Source organism: Zonotrichia leucophrys, unplaced genomic scaffold (genome assembly GCF_028769735.1).
Source record: "Zonotrichia leucophrys gambelii isolate GWCS_2022_RI unplaced genomic scaffold, RI_Zleu_2.0 Scaffold_946_18854, whole genome shotgun sequence".
Classification (NCBI taxonomy): domain Eukaryota; kingdom Metazoa; phylum Chordata; class Aves; order Passeriformes; family Passerellidae; genus Zonotrichia; species Zonotrichia leucophrys.
Genome location: NW_026993151.1, coordinates 1 through 18,854, shown reverse-complemented (window position 1 = coordinate 18,854; position 18,854 = coordinate 1). Strand labels below are relative to the sequence as shown.

The window sequence follows — 18,854 nt, the reverse complement described above, 5'->3', positions numbered from 1 at the left end:
ACATGCCCAGGTGCCCAAGGGCAGGATGGTCAGAGCAGCACAGGTGAGTGCCCAGCCTGACAGAAGGAATTCCTGTGGCAAAGGGGAAGGGACAGAACACATGCTCAGGGCTTCAGCTGTACATTGGTTTCACTCGGCTCTGCTGGCACAGCCAGGCAAGACACAGCTGAAGCATCCCACAGTGTTCCCTATTGCACCAGGACAGCCCCAGACACAGCAGCACAGCACAAAGGGCTGGGGAGGGGCTCTGCAGCTTCACAGCACTGCTGGACAACAGGGGCAGGGAGAGCAGGGACACCAGGGCAGTGCCAGCCCTAACACAGCCCAGTGGGTACTCACAGCATTAGGCTTCAGCCCTTCCCTGGACAAAAGACGAGGTGTTGGTGTCTTCTTTGGCAATCCAGATGCCATTTCCAAGGGACGGTGTTGCAGGTGAGAGACAATGCCTTTAACAAAACTGGAAGGAACAACAATGGAACTCTGAAAATCCACAACCCAATTCATGGCAGATTCAAGGCATATTCTGGTACTAAAAATGTTACATTACTTGAAAGTAGCTAAGTGCTTGTTTGGTGTAAGCAGCTAGTATAGTTAGGCCTCTAGTTGGACTTTATTTGAACTATAGGGCTACCTTGTGCAATTCAAAGTTAGATCATACTGAAAGCTGGAGCTAAAAATCTGAACATTAATAACAGTTCAAACAGACAAAGCTGTAGCTTAAATATTACTCAAAAATAGCTAGAGTGGGCCTCCTCTTCTTTAGGCTAAAGCACCCTTGCTCTCTCAGCTGCTCCTCACAGCTGAGAGACTCATGAGAGACTGGAATGTTATGGCTAATGGCTTAAATATCATTCTAAAGGACTTTCTGCCCATTGTGACAAAACTGTATAAAGAAGCTGCGACCACCCAAGCCCACCCTTCCCTGAAAATGCCTCCTGACTGGAACTTGGCACTGTGAGTTAAGCTGCCTAAGGGAACTTGAGACAAGATCAAGGTGACACTATTGTCCCATTAGCTCAGGTCTGGGGAGAAGTAAACAAGGCTGAGGAGAAAAACCTATCCACAACAAAGCCAAACCCAGCAGCTGTCCTGAAAATCAGCTCTGTCTGGGTTCAGGCTGGGGAAGTCATAGCCACAGACTCTTCTGCCGAGGCCAGGTTTGCACACAAACCTCCCAGCAAAGACCTCCACAGTGCCTCCAGACCCATTCCTGAGGCCTCGCACCAGACGACTGCAGGGCATGCAAAGTAACACAACAAATCTGAAAATCCAGAACCCAACTCATGGCAGACTCAAAGGATATACGGGTGCTAAAGATTTTATATTGTTTGAAAGTAGCAAGAGACAGAGTCCAACTTGCCCCACTCCTGGGAGGTACCTGGGCAAGATATCACCTTGCCCAAATCTGCATTAATCCATTGGAATCTTACATTTTGCCAGACCTCACCACAGAAAAGACCAGAAGAGGATTTAATGGTAGGCCAATGAGATCCATGGAACGGTGATATTTTCTACTAAATCTCTCTCTGTCACTCTCTTTCTCCTCCCCCCCTTCCCAACCTCCATCCCCCTCCCACTTTTTCTTTTCTTTCTCTCTCTTTCTCCCTCACATTTACTGTTCCATCAAATCCAGACCATTGACTTTTCCATAAAGTCCAGACCACTGACTTTGGCATATGGTCTCGTTTGCACCTCAATATAGAGGCATCTCCCTAAAAATTTTAAAACCCAGATGATAAAAACCTACTGCAACTTGAACAGAACTCGCTCACCTTTAAGCAGCTTAAGCAGTTACTAGAGGAAAAAAATGTATAGACTACTATCTTTAGAAAATGTTGCATTTCTTCAGTAAAAAAAGCACTACCAGTAGTCCATTTATTGTTCATCCTCTCAGGCGTACATGTCACTGAACTACGGCGCCAGAAGACTGGCATGATCACATCCTCTATTTCCCTTTGGCATTCTCTTTCAGAGCACAGATGAAACAAAACCAAAAAGTTCAACTTTAGTCGGTCTTTACCTTCAAATGAAATTCGGGGTTCCCTAGCAGACACCAATGTTCTGCACGCTGCGGAGCTTTTCGCAGAGGCCAATGCTCTGCACCTTCAGCAATTCTCTACGCCGACAATTCCCCTGGCGAACGGCCCGGTGCAGCCGCCTGCAGGAGCCCAGGCTGCGCACACCCAGCCAGGGCCGCGCTCTCAGGCAACTGAGGCCGCGCCGCTGTCACAGACGCTGAGGGCCCGGGCGCGGTTACCGGGCAACCGCGGCGCCGAGTGCGGGGCCGGGCCGGGCCGCAGGGATTTGCAAAGGAGATTGGCACTGCAGCGACTGACTGCAGTTCGGCGCTTCCCAAGAGTCTTTCTGTAACTAATGAAAGGTTAAAATGTGGTGACAAAGGCACCTATGCCAGGTCTGTACAGTGCTCTTTGCAGCACTAGTATCCGACCCTGGCTGGAACAGCAGGAGGGGCTGAGGCAGCACGGAAGGGGGCTCAGCCTGGAGAAAAGGAGGCTCAGGGGGGACCTTCTGGCTCTGCACAACTCCCTGACAGGAGGGGACGAGAGGCTGCTGCAAGTTCAGGCAGCGCCGCAGCCGCGTGGCTCCCCCTCTCCTCCCCCGCTCCGCCTCTTCCTCCCTCCCTCCTCCTCCTCCTCCTCCGCTCCCGCAGCCCTCGCAGCCCCCGGGAGGGGCGGGGATGGAGCCGGGACAGGTCGGAACGCAGAGAGGCCTGGGGGGATGCCAGGACTGGGAGTGACTGGGCTGTACTGGGATCATCCTGGGAGCAGCTCCTGAGTGACTGAGTTCTACTGGGATCATCCTGGGATCACACTGGCAGTGAGGAGGAGCAGCGCGATGGCTCCAGCGCTGGGGCTGAGGGCGCTCCTGGGGGGCCAGGGGGGAGTGGCACTCCCGGCACCGGGACCCTGAACCGCCACTGCCAGCACTGGGAACCCCTGAGTCCCCCTGTTCTGGACATCAGGACCCTCTGCTCCCCTTTTCCCGGGCATCCCATGGCTCCCAGCCTCCAGACTTGGCGTAGGCTTGACTCTGGGACAACCTGGAACGCCTTGGTCTCCCATTCCTGCCTTTCCCAGCCCCACCTTTCTGCAAAACCAGAGACACCCTGAACTCCCCCTTTCCGAACATCCCGGGTGTCCCCACTCTGGTCCCCCCTTTTTGGGAAACCCTGGACTCCCCTTTCCTGGGCTCAAGGACCCCCTGGAACTCCCTTCTACCTCTCCACGTCCCTGCTTCCCCCCCTCATTTTCATGACCCTGAGACCTCCTGGGACCTGCATTCCTGAGAACCCAGACCCCCCTTCATCTCTTCTTTGAGCACCAACCGCAACCTTTTCCCAGCCCCACGCCTCTCCCAGCCCCCAGCCCCACCCTTTTCTCTGGCCTGGGGCCAGAAGTGCAACTGACTGAAAACAAATGTGACAGAAAGAAATAATTTTGCACCTTTTATTTACTATTGAAATACAATTTCCTCCCTTTCTCACAAATCTCTTCCCAGTGTCATTCAGCAGGGCTGTCAGAAAATCCTTAATTCTGGGTGGGTGTTCCAACCTGCAGCCACAAGGAAAAAGAGAAAGGGGATTTTCCTGCTCCTGGGAAGTTTGACATCCTCAGCTGAGGAGAGGAGGAGGCACCAGAAGGAAAGGGCAGCTGGGCTTCATCTTTCCACAAGGAAGTGGGGGGGGAAATCTCTCATCCTGTCTGCAGCTTCTCCCACAGGGATGTGAGGGCTGATCCCAGAGCCCCAAGGGTCACAGTCAGGGCTGCCCTCAGGGAATGCTCGCCTGGTATGGAGGGGCAGTGTGGGAGCACCTGGATCTTGGAGCACCCAGCTGCCCCCCATGTTTGGAGGTGCCTGAGGAGGGCTGGGATGATGCCAGGGACATCCTGCAGTGACATCCCCACTGTCCCGCTCTGGGTGAGCTCAGTCCCAAACCTGACCCTGATCCTGGTCTCAATCTCACTCCACGTATAGACACACTGACAGTTCTATTTAATCACATCCCAATTCCAAACTTGTCTAGCCCCAGACCACAACCCAACCCCAGCCCAAAGCCAATCCCATGTGTAGCCTTAACCCCAATCCCAGCTCTAATCCAAATCTCAGCCCCAACTCCAACCCAGCCCCAATTCCAGCCCCTTCCTAAATCCTCAGCCCGAAACCAAATCCCAGGTTCTGCCATTCTGGGGGTTTGGGGGTGTCTCTGTCCCTCTGACCCCGATGATGTTTGGGTGGAGTCACACCAGGGCTGAGAAGGACAGAGACTGCCCCGATCTCCGCAGGTGTGAGAAGGTCGGAGAGCCCCCTGTGATAAATAGGTATGATTCATGCTGATAAAAATTGAAGCAGTAATCAATATTGATACAGTAACTAATATCTGGAAATAATAAAACAGTTAATAGTTAAAAGTTGTAATGCCAAAGAAGAGAGGGAAAGGAGGGGCTCCACCCACTCCCCCTTTCCCAGCAGATGTTCTCAAGGACCACAGGAAAGAAGCTGAAGATACAGTTGCTAAAAATGACCAAGAACCTGGTTGGGTCCAAGAAAATGCTAATTATAAGGGACTTATTGCTTTGATATGTAGAAGCAGTGATACGTTAGTCTTGGCTTACATTGTACTGGCTTGGTGCGCATGTGTAACCCAAAGGTGAATTAAAGGACAACGAAGAAGACTACAGAGCCTTCATCAGTGACGACCCCCAAAGACTTGTGCGACCACCAAACCGAGTGGTGGTGTATGCGTGGTAAAGGTGGTAATGAGGGCAGAGACAGAAAAGTGACGAACCGAAAATAGGAGGAGATGGAATTGACACATGGCATATAAGGGGTGAATTTTCCTTGGCAAGCTTGTACGTGAAGTGGCAAGGGTCATTGAACCCTGCCCTCTGTACCCCGTGGTTGTTTTTGCTTATGCGCTATTATTTGAACCAAATTATCCCTTATTTATATATTTTCTAAACTATTCAATTAAAATTGTTGCTGCCTTAAATACTGTTTGTTTTTTTTTTTTTTTTTGATGGGATAATTGGGCAAACATAACAATACTATAAATAAGAAAAATCATTATAATTTTATTAATTCAGTTAATTTTCTTTTAAGGGGAGATGAATAATTATTTTTATGTTTTGCGATGTCAGTCTATAAGAGACGGTCCAAAGATCCCTCATCTGCCTCACAGCCGCTGTCAAGGACGGAGATTGAAGCCCTCCCCAAGGACTGAGACTTAGACCCTTCAAATTCTAACCCAGGGGTGCTGGCCTGACTGGAGCAGGATGTCTGCCATGGGAAGCGGGATGTTTCCCATAGGAACCAGTCCTGAAACAACGGGCCCCGCTCACTGCTGGCACCGGTTTGTGCTGTTCAGAACTGGACTGTCTGTACCTGTTCCCAATGGATTTATTCTCCGCTGTTCCCTCCATGTGCTGTCCTGCTCCACTCCCAGCGGTAGATTATAAAAGAGCCCTGAGTTAACCAAAGGCTTTGAGACTCTCCCCGACATGACCAGACGGAACTATTGGCTGGACCATGAGGATTTCATCCCTCTGTTGGCAGCTATTCCCCCGCTCCTTTTCTCTGTCTCTCTATCCTTTATCCCCATTCTAATCCTTCTGCTGCATCTGCTGTGGGCACTCAATAAAAGGTGCATTTGTTTTGGTTAATACTGAAAGTCCCCTGCTGTATGTCTTTGCACCCTGAGATCAGTGAAACGAACCATCGTGACCCCCCTTGTACCAGGGGATGGTGGCACGGCCTGATGGGGTTGCTGCCCACAGCATGTGAACGTGATCTTCTTGGTGGCGACTGCACTGGCTCACCTGCTCTTGCTTTCTGGTCTGCCTATCCCAGAATTACCTGTGCCACCTGCTTTTCTTATGTTGTGGTTCTCTGCAGGTCCTTCAATAGTCAGCCCTTGTTAAGTTCACTCTTGGAATAGGGGATCATCACCTCCCTATCATAGCAAGTCCATTCGAATGCACTTGAATGCATTTTGCCTGCATTCCAAATATGGTCCCTGTTTTTGATTTACTGTGGAATCTCTGTTTGTATTTTCTACCTCTGTCGAGGCTGGGATTGAAGGTACTTGAGATGATATTTGGCGTTCAGATTCAGGTGGTTTTTGTTTCTTGTCAGTGACACAGCCTCACAACCATGAGTTCTGCAGCGTTTCATCTACAGCACAAAATGGCTCCCTATCACTTGTTACAAGGCCTGGATGGTACCAAGGAGACCATGGTGGTACTGGGACTCCAAGGAGACCGTGGTGACACCATGTACACTCATGGAACCATGGGCATTGTGACACAGCAGGGCTTCATGGAACCAAGGAGTCAATTGGGACTCTACCAAACCTCTTGGAACCAAGGGCCCATAGTGACACTGGAGAACTTCAGGGAACCAGAGTCTCTTGTGACACAGGGGGTACATATGAAACCATGGAGACCATTTTGAAACTTCAAGGCCTGATGGAACCAAAGGGTCATTCTGGCACTTCTGAGCCTTGGAACCAAATGGACCACAGTGACACAGTGGGGCTCTGTGGAACAAAGGGGCCGTGGTGACAGTGTGGAGTGTCATTGAACCAAATCTCCCCAGTAACACTGCAGGGCCTGATGGAATCATGGACACCATTGTGACACTACAGGGTATCATGGAAGCAAGGGGCCATTGTCACACTCTAGGGCCTATTAGGATCCAAGGGCAGTTGTGATACCATGGAAATTATGGCAGCTGTGGCATCACGAAACCAAGGAGACCACTGTGACCCTACAGGACCCCATGGAACTAAGGATTCATGAAACAGTGCAGGACACATGGAACCGAGGGGCCATTGTGAAGCTGTAGAACCAAAAGAGCCCATTGTGACACCGTGGGCCCCCAGGATCTAAAGGTCCATTTTGACATTGCAGGGCCCCATGGAATCCTGGAGACCACTGTGAAACTTTGAGGCCTTGTTGAATTAGGTGGCCCTGCAAGGCCTGATGGAACCAATGAGACCCCATAGAGCCAAGGGTCCATTGTGACCCCTGTGGTACCAAGGTGTCGTGGGTTGACCCAGGCCAAATTCCAGGCATCCATGTGGGCTGTTCACTCACTCCCCTCTGCAGCTGGACGAAGAGAATTTAATAAAGGGTTCGCCATGCCCAGGCATTCGCTCCCGGGAACGGGACAGAGGTGGCTCGGGGCCGGCGGCCGCGCTGCCAAGCGGTGGAGCTTGGGCTGGGGAAGCCGCGGAGGCAGAGGGAGTGGCCGCTCCAGGTGTGTCCTCCGCGGGCCCCGGGAGGAGCTGGGGCCAGATAAACAGTGATCCATATGATGTTGATAAAGGTACCCTTTATCATGGTATACCATGATAACTTATCCTTTGGGGCTCAATAATCTGAACATTTATAGAATGTCTTATGGATAGGCCTTAGCTACCCTTAATGTGTCGCAGACATTTTTTCATAGAAATCCTTTCTTTCACATTTGTCCATCTTCTGGGAAGCAGAGCCCCAGAAGAAGAATGTAAACAATTGTTATCAGCTGCTGTGAAATGTAGCAGGTGTCCCTGTGATTGGCTCATCTTCCATGTGTACCATTAAAGGCCAATCACAGGAGCAGCTCAGGGACAGATTCCCTGGACACAGAACTTTGTTATTCATTCCTTCTATTCTATTCTTAGCTGAGCAGCTCTCTGCAACTTGTCTTCTTATTCTTTTTAGTATAGTTATAATGTATTATATATCTTATATAAATAAATCAAGCCTTCTGATCAAGAAACAAGATTCTCATCCTTCTCTCACCACAGTGACCGTCAAAGGTCACTGTAATATCTGGTGACCCCTCGTGTCAGAGCAAAAATTAATTTGATAAGACCAGAGGAGCAAAATTGCTGCACTAGGAAAAATCCTGTATGTGTAGCAAGTGATGGTTGCTTTGAAGTGACCACAGAAGTGGATCAAGCCAGGAGTTGCAGAACTGAAGATCCTGATTTGGACAGAGTTCACAGCCAAGGCTGACCACAAGTGAACCTTCTTCTGGAAAACCTTCAGGAAGATGTTCGGAGAGCTGGCCAGAGCAAGCTGGACACTTTCAAAAGGTACTGTTGGCTTTTCCCTTCCTGATGAACCAGCCCTTCGTAGTTGGTGGCGGTTGGTATGGCAGACACATGCCTTGGAAGAAGAGGTTCAGTTCTCTCCTTCAGAGGAGAAACTTATTGCCCTCTGGCAAAAATGGTGTAGAGAAGATGGGATTTTTCTGTCAGCAACAGATCTCTATGAGTTCTTTCGATGGGCAAAGCTTTTTGGGTTCTTTACTGATGTCCTGTACGCCTTGGATGTTTTTGTCTGGGAATGCATGAATTCCATTTTCCAGTTCGTCTGGGGCCAGGAACGTGTTTTGCCTTCTATCTACCCAGCATTTATAAAGCTCTTCCCAGTTTTGAAATGGAGAGCAGCTATTTTTCAATAGATTTCTAACTGCTATGGGCAGGCTCCGTTTCCACCGTCCCCAGTGGGAGAAGACCCGGCGGGGGATGAGTGGGGGCTTCCCGGCCCCCCCTGCTTCGCGGCGAGGGGAGGCGAAACTGCGCCGAGCGAAGAAGTTTTTTTTACTCTTTCTCCGGAGCCTGCGCAGACGAAACCTTCTCCTCCCCCCCCTTCTCTCTCTCCGGGGGGATGGGAGTGGGCAGTCCCGCTCGAGCCGGCGCCGTGTGAGCCGCCCCTGCCAGCGCTGCGTCCGCCTTCAAGACCCGCCTCACTGGCGCGGCCGCCACTCCAGGCGATCCCGCCCACGGCTTCACAGGCCTCCCCGCCCCTGCCAGCGCCTGCGTCTGAGAATGCAGAAGAGGCACTTCCTGTGGCTGCTGAGTTGCTAAGCGACGACGACGCGTCTCCAGCTTCCGGCTCAGCGGAGGAGAAGATCTCTCCGGCCCCTCTGCCGCTTCCATCGGCCTCCTCGCCGCTTCAAGCCGAGACGGTCCCTGTTCAGGATGGTGCTGGAGACGGCGCCGAAGCTGCGGGACCCTCGGAAAAGCCCGCGGCCACTCCTACATCCAGCAAGATTCCCTCCCTGGTTCCGGCTTCCCCCCCGCTGCCTGCACAGGCTGCCCCAGCAGTCCTGCTGTTTTCGGAGGCTGTGTCCTCCGTGTCGGCGTCAGAGACTGCCCTGGAACCGGCGGCTTGTTCGAGCTCAGACCATCCCGGACCAGTTGCTGTAGCAGCGGCCCCGGCGGCTGGTCTTCCCTTCCGTGGAGCGGAGGCTGCCCGCCAGCTGACTGGGGGGGCAGCCCGTCTCCCTGCTTTTAAGATCAGCATTCTCGGCGGGTTCGGGGGTGATTTTTCGGGGATTGTCCCATGGAGGCTGCCATCTCTGCCGCCTCTTGCGCCCTAGTGGCGGGGGGCAGGTGCATCCCGAGAGCTCTGCCTTTGGTTCCCAGCCCGGAGGGGGTGGGGATGAAACCATGGGGCAGATGAGAGACAAACCTGCTGTGTTTGCAGTGCAGAGGGAGAGGGCACAGATGGAGGAGACCATAGGTGGTTGGCTGTGGGGAACAAACATCTCCAGACCCCAGATGGGATTGCTGGACAAGGCTTCTATTTCCCTGCTGCTGGCATGCCTCAGTGGTTTTGGGAGAAGGAAGCGTGTCCCCACTCGTGCTGCCATTGTACTGGCAGCAGGGTGCAGGCCTGTGGGAATGCAGAGCCTGCCTCATGGGTTTGGCCTGGGCCGTTGGGCTCAGCAAGTTCCTGGGCCAGGGCCAGCATTTGGCCTCTTGGTGTTACTGGGGGTTGAGGTTTCTCCTACCGGTCCTGGTCCCCCTTTGTGGGCCAGTTTTGGGGTTCCTGGTCCATCACGGGCCAGGGCCCCCAAGGCCTTTCCTTCTCTGGCACTGCTCTGCTCTGCTGCTGCTCTTTTCATTTTCGATCAAAAAAAAAAAAAAACCAAAAAAAATTTAAAATTAAATAAAAAAGATTGAAAATAGCGGGCAGCAGCTCTGAAGCACTGAAGCATTGAAGGGCCAGAAAGGGACATTCCAAAGTTGTTCAAATTGTTTGAAATTGTTGGAAATTGTTGTAGGACTGTCAATGGTTTTTTGATAACTATTGATGGGACTCTTTTGCAGCAAGTCTGTCTTCAGGACCAAAAAGGACTCTCAGATGTCCAAAAGAAACAACTTCAGCTCTTGGACTGTTCCTGAAACCCAGCTGCTTGGACTTGAATTCTCTTTGCATTGTTTTTTGCGTTTTCTTATATTGTAGGATTGTTTTAGTGATTTGTTAGTATTGTATATTTTACAGGTGAAGACATTTCCTGTTCATTTCACATCAGCATTTTTCTTTTAATTTATAAAATTTAGAAAGGTGAGATGTCGCAGACATTTTTTCATAGAAATCCTTTCTTTCACATTTGTCCATCTTCTGGGAAGCAGAGCCCCAGAAGAAGAATGTAAACAATTGTTATCAGCTGCTGTGAAATGTAGCAGGTGTCCCTGTGATTGGCTCATCTTCCATGTGTACCATTAAAGGCCAATCACAGGAGCAGCTCAGGGACAGATTCCCTGGACACAGAACTTTGTTATTCATTCCTTCTATTCTATTCTTAGCTGAGCAGCTCTCTGCAACTTGTCTTCTTATTCTTTTTAGTATAGTTATAATGTATTATATATATTATATAAATAAATCAAGCCTTCTGATCAAGAAACAAGATTCTCATCCTTCTCTCACCACAGTGACCGTCAAAGGTCGCTGTAATATTAATGACCCCTTTTTCCCTCTAAAAATACAGGTGACATCAGATTAGTTATAATTTTACACATGAATTTCTTAAAAAAGAAGCACCATAAGGCTGCAGGACAAAGTCACTTTCCAGTTGTCCTCTTCAGTTATATTTCATGGTTCCAGAACAATACTTGTACTGAAAAACACATGGATTCTTCCTAGGCCCCTTTCTGGAGTGCCATGGTCATGAATTCCAATGCCTAAAATGATTCTTAATTATTTTTATGTTTCTATTGGATATTACGAACAAAGAAGGACACCCTTCTCTTCAGAAAGGTTAGTTTCATTGTAATTAACACCACCAAAGGATAGTATAGGGACTTATGATCCTATATTTTCAGAAAAAAGGGATGAGAATTTATGCTTTGGTCTCCTATAGCCATCCATGTGTGTCATAGACATCTTTTCTGAAAAATCCTTTATTGGGATTTTTCTCCCTTCTAAGAAGCTGTGGCCTCTTTTTTTACAAAATGTAAACAATGGATATCTTCTGCTGTGGAATGCAACAGGTGGATCCATGATTGGTCTCCTGTAGATGTTTGTATTTACTGACCACTCATGGCAGAGCTGCTCTTGCTCTCTGCCGGGACACAGACCTTTTTTACTCATTCTTTTCTGTCCTTAGTTTAGCTAGCCTTCTGGGAACTTTCTCTTCTATTTCTTTTAGTATAGTCATAATGTAGTATATATGTCATAAAAAAATAAATCAAGCCTTCTGAACATGGATTCAACATTCTCGTCTCTCTCTCACCCTGAAAACCCTTGTGACCACCATCACACTTGGACAACATTCCAATATGCCAAGGTATGTGTCCAAACCGTACAGGGGGACCTGTTCCCAGAGCCTGCAGGGACAGAGGCACAGGGCAGGGACACCGTGGGATAGCCTGGGCTGCACAGGGCACAGGGATGGGCAGCAGCTGCAAGAAAGCCCTGACAGAGCCAACTTGGGCAGCACTTTGGCCATGGCTGCTGGGCCTGGGCCTGAGGCCACGAGGGGGCAAGTGACCCTTGCAGGGCTGGGGCCTCATTGCCTCCTTGTCCCTGCTCAGCAGCCTGGCAGGGGCCGCCCCATGCTCCTGCCCTTGCCATTGCACATCCCCACATGCCAGTGCCCATCCCGGGAAGAGCCCTGAGCAAGGAGGGAGGGACAGGATCTGCCTGGCCAGGGGCTGGGGCTCAGGCCTTGGCCCTTTGCATTCCTCAAACACATCCAGGTGTGCTCAGCACCAGAAGCACGTTGGCCTTGTTTGTCCCCAGCTGTCATCACTGCCTCCAGTGTTCTGCTCTAACTGCAACCTGGGGACACTTTCCCAGTTGCGTTTTCAGTGGGACCCATTAAAACTTTTAGAAACTTCAGAGTTTAAATTTAATTTTGAGTTCTTGAGAAGTTTTTTGAAGACACTCTCAGGGGCTCAGTCTGATGTAAACAACACCAAAGCCCCAAGAGGCTCATTAAAGTCCTTGTGCTGTGTCTGTGCTGCTGAGCTTTAAAGGAACAGCTCTTCCCTGGAACAGCTCTCTCCCAGCCCAGCAGGGCTGAGGGCTCTGCCTGCAGGCACTGAGGGGACAGCAGCCAGGCAGAGACAGGCTGAAGGCAATCAGGATTGGGAAGACATTGAGCTGAGACTTCACTTGGAGAAAGATCTTCACAGCCCTGTGCATGGTGAGTGTGTGGGTGCAGGGCAATGTCCCCTGTGCTCCTGGAGGGATCTCCTGAAGCCAGCACACCCCACAGCCTGGGGGATGTGTCAGGAGGACTCTCCCAGTTTCTCTGTGGTACAGGAGGAGCAGGATGAGGAGGATGTGCTGCAGAGCGGGGCTGCCCTGGGCACCGTCAGAGGGACAGGGCAGGACGGCTCCTGCTGCCAGGGACGGCTGCAAGGGGTGAAGCTGGGGCTGCAGCCAGGGCTGCCCAGGGCTGTCCTGCAGAGCAGCTCCTGCAACCCTCAGGGCTCTTGGCCAGCCCAGGGCATGTGCCAACTGCCAGGGGCAGCTCTCAGCCTGCCTGGCAGCTCCCCATGGACGCTGCAGGGGAGAAGTTGGAGGTGGAAGGAGCCACCCCCATCAGGGCAGATTCCTCCTGCTGTGGAGATGGTGCTGCATGGCCAGGGCTGCTCTCAGCTTTCTCCTCAAGGGAAAGGAAAGGGGCTGTCATATTTGGCTGTGTCATTGAGACTCCTGCACTGTCACCCTGGGCATCAGAAGATGTGCTTTAGATCTCCCTCAGACAATACCTCCTCAGCCTCCTCTCCCTACAGACAGCAGCAGCAGCACCTTGGTTTGCAGCATCTCTGTTTGTCTGCCCTGCCTTAAGGCCCTGGTGCCAGGGAGATGCCCCTGGGCAGTGCCCTGTGCTGGGAGGGGTCTGCAGGGCAGAGCTGAGCCCCCAGGGCTGGGCTGGGCTCGGGCAGCACTGGCAGGGACAAGGCTTGGATAGAGAGAAACTGCTCCCAGTAGGCACAACTCCAGGCAGCAGAGAGCCAGACCAACCCTTGGTATCCCATCCTGTCCAGCTGCATAGGGAAAGAGAGAAGGCTTTGGAGAAAACTATTTTTAAACTGGAGAATTCAAAAAGTCCACTTTATTTTTCAAGAAAGTTTTTAGTGCGATCATGATGAAATCAAAAGGGGTGAATTGAACAAAGGGCATTTGTGTGGTTCCTGCAGGTCCAACTGCACTGGGGCACAGGGAGCGCTGTTTTCCTATTGAGATCAGCAGTGTTCAGGCAGAGAGCAATGCTGAAGATGAGGCAGAAACTCAGCAGCACAAACCCGAACTCAAAGAAAGTTTAGCAAACCCCCCTCACAGGAAAGGCAATGATTTTAAAGGGGATTCCAAATAAAATACAAAGGATTGACTCAAAGAAATTGGTCACACTTTGTCAATGTCTTCTTTCAACAGTCCACCATGGTCAGAGTGAAGAAATGTCCAACAGCAGTGCCATTAGTCACTTCCTCCTGCTGGCATTGGCAGACACGCGGCAGCTGCAGCTCCTGCACTTCTGCCTCTTGCTGGGCATCTCCCTGGCTGCCCTCCTGGGCAACGGCCTCATCATCAGCGCCGTCGCCTGCAGCCACCACCTGCACACGCCCATGTTCTTCTTCCTGCTCAACCTGGCCCTCAGCGACCTGGGCTCCATCTGCACCACTGTCCCCAAAGCCATGCACAATTCCCTCTGGGACACCAGGAACATCTCCTACAAAGGATGTGCTGCTCAGGTGTTTTTCTTTCTCTTCTTTATGGGAGCAGAGTTTTCCCTCCTGACCGTCATGTGCTACGACCTCTATGTGTCCATCTGCAAACTCCTGCACTACGGGACCCTCCTGGGCAGCAGAGCTTGTGCCCACATGGCAGCAGCTGCCTGGGCCAGTGCCTTTCTCATTGCTCTGCTGCACACAGCCAATACATTTTCCCTGCCCCTGTGCCATGGCAATGCCCTGGGCCAGTTCTTCTGTGAGGTGCCCCAGATCCTTAAACTCTCCTGCTCACACTCCACTTTCAGAAAAATTGGGATTTCATTGGTTGCTGCCTCTTTAGCTTTTGGTTGTTTTGTATTCATTGTTTTCTCCTATGTGCAGATCTTCAGGGCTGTGCTGAGGATCCCCTCTGAGCAAGGACAGCACAAAGCCTTTTCCACCTGCCTCCCTCACCTGGCTGTGGTCTCCCTGTTTGTCAGCACCTCATTTTTTGCCTACCTGAAGCCGCCCTCCACTTCTTCCCCATCCTTAGATCTCGCCCTGTCAGTTCTGTACTCGGTGGTGCCTCCAGCCCTGAACCCCCTCATCTACAGCCTGAGGAACCAGGAGCTCAAGGCTGCATTGTGGAGACTGATGAGTGGATGCTTTCAGAAACATTAAACTGCTTGTGAGTTTCTGCAAATCATTTGTAATAAAAGTCAGCTTTGACTGTTCCTGTTGATTTAGTTGTGGGATTCCCCCCATGCGTTTCAGTTTTTTAATATTGTCCACAAAGAAAGCCCATTCCTTGTGCCATTTCTCATTCTGTTTCTCTCCATGTTTGTTGTGTCAATGAGGACCTGTACTCTAGGTGTCTTTAAATGAACTAAACAATCTCCCAGCAAAGTTTTCACCAGAGATGTCCTTTTGTTGCCTTCTCTGAAGTTTCAGCAGCAATGTCTGTGTGCAGAGCTGGGGGCAGATCAGTGCTAGCACAGAAGCCCTCCTCCTCCTGGCCACACCATTCCTGATCCAGGCCAGGAGCCATTGGCCTTCTTGCCCACCCAGGCACTCTGCTAGTTCATGTCCAGCCTGCTGTCCAGCAGTGCCCCCACGTCCCTTTCTGTGTGGCTGCTCTCCAGCCACTCTGATCCCTTGGCCATCCTGTGGGTGCCCTGTGATGGCACTCAAGGTGATCTGTTCCATCACCTTGCCGGGCACCCAGGTCAGGCTGACAGGCCTGGAGTTCCCCAGCTCCTCCTTCCAGCCCTTCTTGGGGATGGGCTCACACTGGCACCTCCAATCCTCTGGCACCTCCCTGCTGAGCCAGGACTCATGGTAAATGATGGAGAGCAGCTTGGGGAGCTCATCCACAGCTCCCTCATCCGCCTGGGATGGATCCCATCTGCTCTCAGAGAGACCTGTGAGCATCTGAGTGGCTCAGCAGGTTGTCAGCTGCTTCCTCCTGGATTACAGGGGGGATGTTCTTCTCCCGGTGCCCATCCACCAGCTCAGGAGAACACTTGTCTTGAGGACAACTTGGCTTATTCTTGAAAACTAAGGCTAAGAAGGGGTTAAGTACCTCAGCTTTTTCCTCATCTTAACCATTTCCCCCCCAATAAGGAATGGAAGTTGTCCTTAGCCTTCCTTTTTCCATTAATATATTTATAAAATCATTTTTATTATCCTTCACAGAAGTGGCCTGGTTAAATCCTAATTGAGCTTTCACATCTCTTATTTTCTTTCTGAATGGCCTAAGAACATCCTTTAACATGTCCTGAGTTTCCTGCCCCTCTGTCGAAAGGTGATGCACCCTAATTTTTTTCCCTTGAATTCCTGGAAAATGCTCCATGCCCTGCCAGGTCATTCATTTTCCTTGCTAGCTCACTTTTGGGCACAGAGGGACAGGCTGTTGCTGCTCTGTCAAAATTATTTTCTTGAATTGTGTCCACCCTTCTTGGAATCCTTTGTTTTTAAGGGCTGTTTCCCTTTAAAAAATCAGTACCTGATTTGTTTCTCCCCAGCTCAATCCTTTATAGGCTGAAGTCTGCTCCCTGGAACTCCCGTGTTGATGCCCCTCCTTGCGGTAACCGTGGGTCTCTAGGCTTATTGTAATCCAGAGCCAGCTCACTCAATACTAAAGTCAACACAGAATCGCATGAACGAGACAAAAGACCAAGAGCGCTCTCTGCCACATGGAGATGCGTATCCAGGTTATTGGCTTGAGACAGGGACACTTCTGCTGTCAGTGACCACCAGGTAGCAAAGAGGTAGAACCTCACCTGTGGTAGGGTTTTATGCCCCAGGTGATGGGGGCAGGGAAAGAGGACTGCAGCCAATGGGATAACACTGGGGAGGGGCGAGGGGAGGGACCACCCGTGGGGCAGACCACCAGGGATACAGAGATCAGGGGGTGAGGGAGAAGCCATGTGAGGGGGAATATACCATCCACGTGACCCAATAACATGTTTTCCCAACACCCAGTGAAACCAACTAAATATCTAGTCCAATACAACACCTCCTTTCACAGAATATTTAAAATCTTCAATAATTTCACAGTCACTGGGCCCCAAACAGCCTCTGACAACTACATCTCCCGCAGGCCCTTCTCTGCTTGTGACCAGCAGGAGACAGAGCTTTCCTTGGCAGAGGGAATTGCAGGAAAGCTCCCCAAAGTGCCCCTTGGAAGGTTCAGGCTGGAGCTGAGGAGAAAGCAAAGTCCCTCGCAGTGCAGAATGTTGGTGCTGGAGGTGTGGCAGGGTGAGGCTGGGCCATGGCCGGGCTCTGTGTGCCAGGAGCCGGCAGCGCTGGGTGCAGGGAGCCCAGGGAGGGCACAGAAACGCTGGGTGAGAAATGCTGGGGCACAGCGAGATGGGCGAGGGCAGAGGAGCAGCACACACAGGGGGCACAGCCTGCAGGACACATGGCCAAGGGCTGGGCAGGGCTGGCAGGGCCACAGGCAGCCAGGCCTTTGTGCCCTGGGCTCGGGCAGCGCCTCTGGAGGCCCCACAGGAGGAACTTTCCTGGCAGGGGCTGCACTTTGCTTCTCCCTCGGCCTCCCTGGGGAGGCCGGCAGGGGCTGCAGGTTGATGCCATTTGTCCTTGCTGCCCCTCACATCCCCCTGGCCCACCAAGAGCCCTGAGGCAGCCGTGAGGGACAGGCCCTGCTGGCCCAGGCTGGGCTCAGGGCTTGGCCTTTCTGCTTCCTGCAGCCAAGCCAGGCCTGGCTCAGCATTGCAGTTCCCTGCTCAGAGCCTTGGGCTCCCTGCAATCCTGCCCTCAAGGATCTGCTCTCACCAGGCCCTGGGCAGCCTTTGGCACTCCCTGCCCTCACTGGGGCCGAGCCATGCTTCAAGGCACTTGGAGTTTTGCTGCTGACTCCTTGAGCAGCTTCTTCATTCTTCTCTGCGTGCGTGAGGCTCCTGGACCCAGCCACAAATCCAGCATGGGGCTGATTAAAATACAGAAAGCCCTCAGGAGCTCTTTGTCTCCCTTCCATTGCCTTTGAGTCTCCAGGGCTTGTGCAGTGACTGGAGTCAATTTGGAGGTTTCTTCAGGAGGGAGATTCCAGAGTGCAGATCATGATTTTTTGGTTTTTTAATCACATGATTATTTTTTTGTTTTCCAGTTATGAGAAGGCGGGATAGAAGCATTCCCCCAAGAGATCTTGAAGCTGAATGTCTCCTTAGTAGGTCTGGGCAGCAAGAAGAATGAGGCCCTTGCAGGCTGAGCCTGTTTGGACAAGCTGCTCCTCACCCACAGCCTCACCATGTCTGACATCATCCATCACCCAACTGACATTTCAAAACATGTAAAAAATTTAAGCATTTTACTTAAAAATAAAATTTATTAATAAATAAAATAAATACATTATTCTAATTTATATTATCCATAATTATTTTTATTACATTTTTTAATATTTTTGTTTAAAAATTAGTACATTTTTCACAACCAAAAAAATAATTTGGCTCTCATGCTAAGAAACAGAATTCCTGTCATTAATTAATTAATATTGGCTACCTATTTCTTCCTCTTCATGGAAATTAGTTATATTTGTAGTCTTTTTGTCATCTTTTTTATAATCTTTTTCTCAGACAGGGTCAAGAAGGGAAATTCGGGTTCCACAGAGAAATTCCTGTGGCACATTTGGGGCAGTTTTGGGTCTGGGTGGGAAATTCAGAGAGAACTTGAGGGTCTGGAGGACACTTGGGGGAGCCGGGTAGGCATCTGGAGTGGCACTCAGGGATTCTAAGAGACAGTTCGGGGTCTGGGGCAGCACCAGGGGGTCCAGGAGGGCCCTTAGGGAGCTTGAACGGGGCTGTGTGAGGCGCGGGGGGTGATGGGAGTTGTAGGCGCGGGTATCTTACGGTTTAATGGGGCTGCAGAGCATCACAGGAGTCTAGGCGCAGCTGCAATGGCTCTCCATGGGACGCGGGGCATGACGGGAGATAAAGTCCTGGCTGGAATAGTGCTGGACGTGCACCGCGGAGCATGATGGGAGCTGTAGTCCCCGAAGTAGCTTGAACACAATGTCTGGGGTTCCGGGACAGCACTTGGGGGACACATTTGCGTCCAAGCCGCGAATTGAGGCCCTGGGGGAAACATAAAGGGTTCGAGAGGCCTTGGGTGGAGCTCGGGGAGCTCCAACCGGGCTCCTTAGGGCGCAGGGCGTGGCAGGAATTTTAGGCGCGGGACTGTGTTCTGAGGGGATCTGGGGCCGCGGGGGATGAGAGGAGATGAATTCCCAGAAGTGGCTGTACCGGGCATCTGTGGGGTTGGGAGCACTCAGGGGGTCCAGGAACGCTTTTGGGGGTCCCGAATGGGCGCTGAGGGGGCACTGAGGGATCCTGGAGGGTCTGGGGGACACTTATGGGACTGATGGGGGCGGATCCCG

General features: G+C 51.3%; 1 protein-coding gene across 1 annotated transcript; it reads left to right on the top strand.

Annotated features, from left to right (window-relative positions):
- Positions 1 to 8,750: 8,750 nt before the first annotated feature.
- LOC135442059 (uncharacterized) lies at positions 8,751 to 9,393 on the top strand (the record flags this gene model as incomplete). The annotated part of the gene is made up of 1 exon (XM_064701608.1): positions 8,751 to 9,393. A coding segment is annotated over one exon (643 nt), but the record flags the coding sequence as incomplete, so codon positions are not given.
- Positions 9,394 to 18,854: the final 9,461 nt, after the last annotated feature.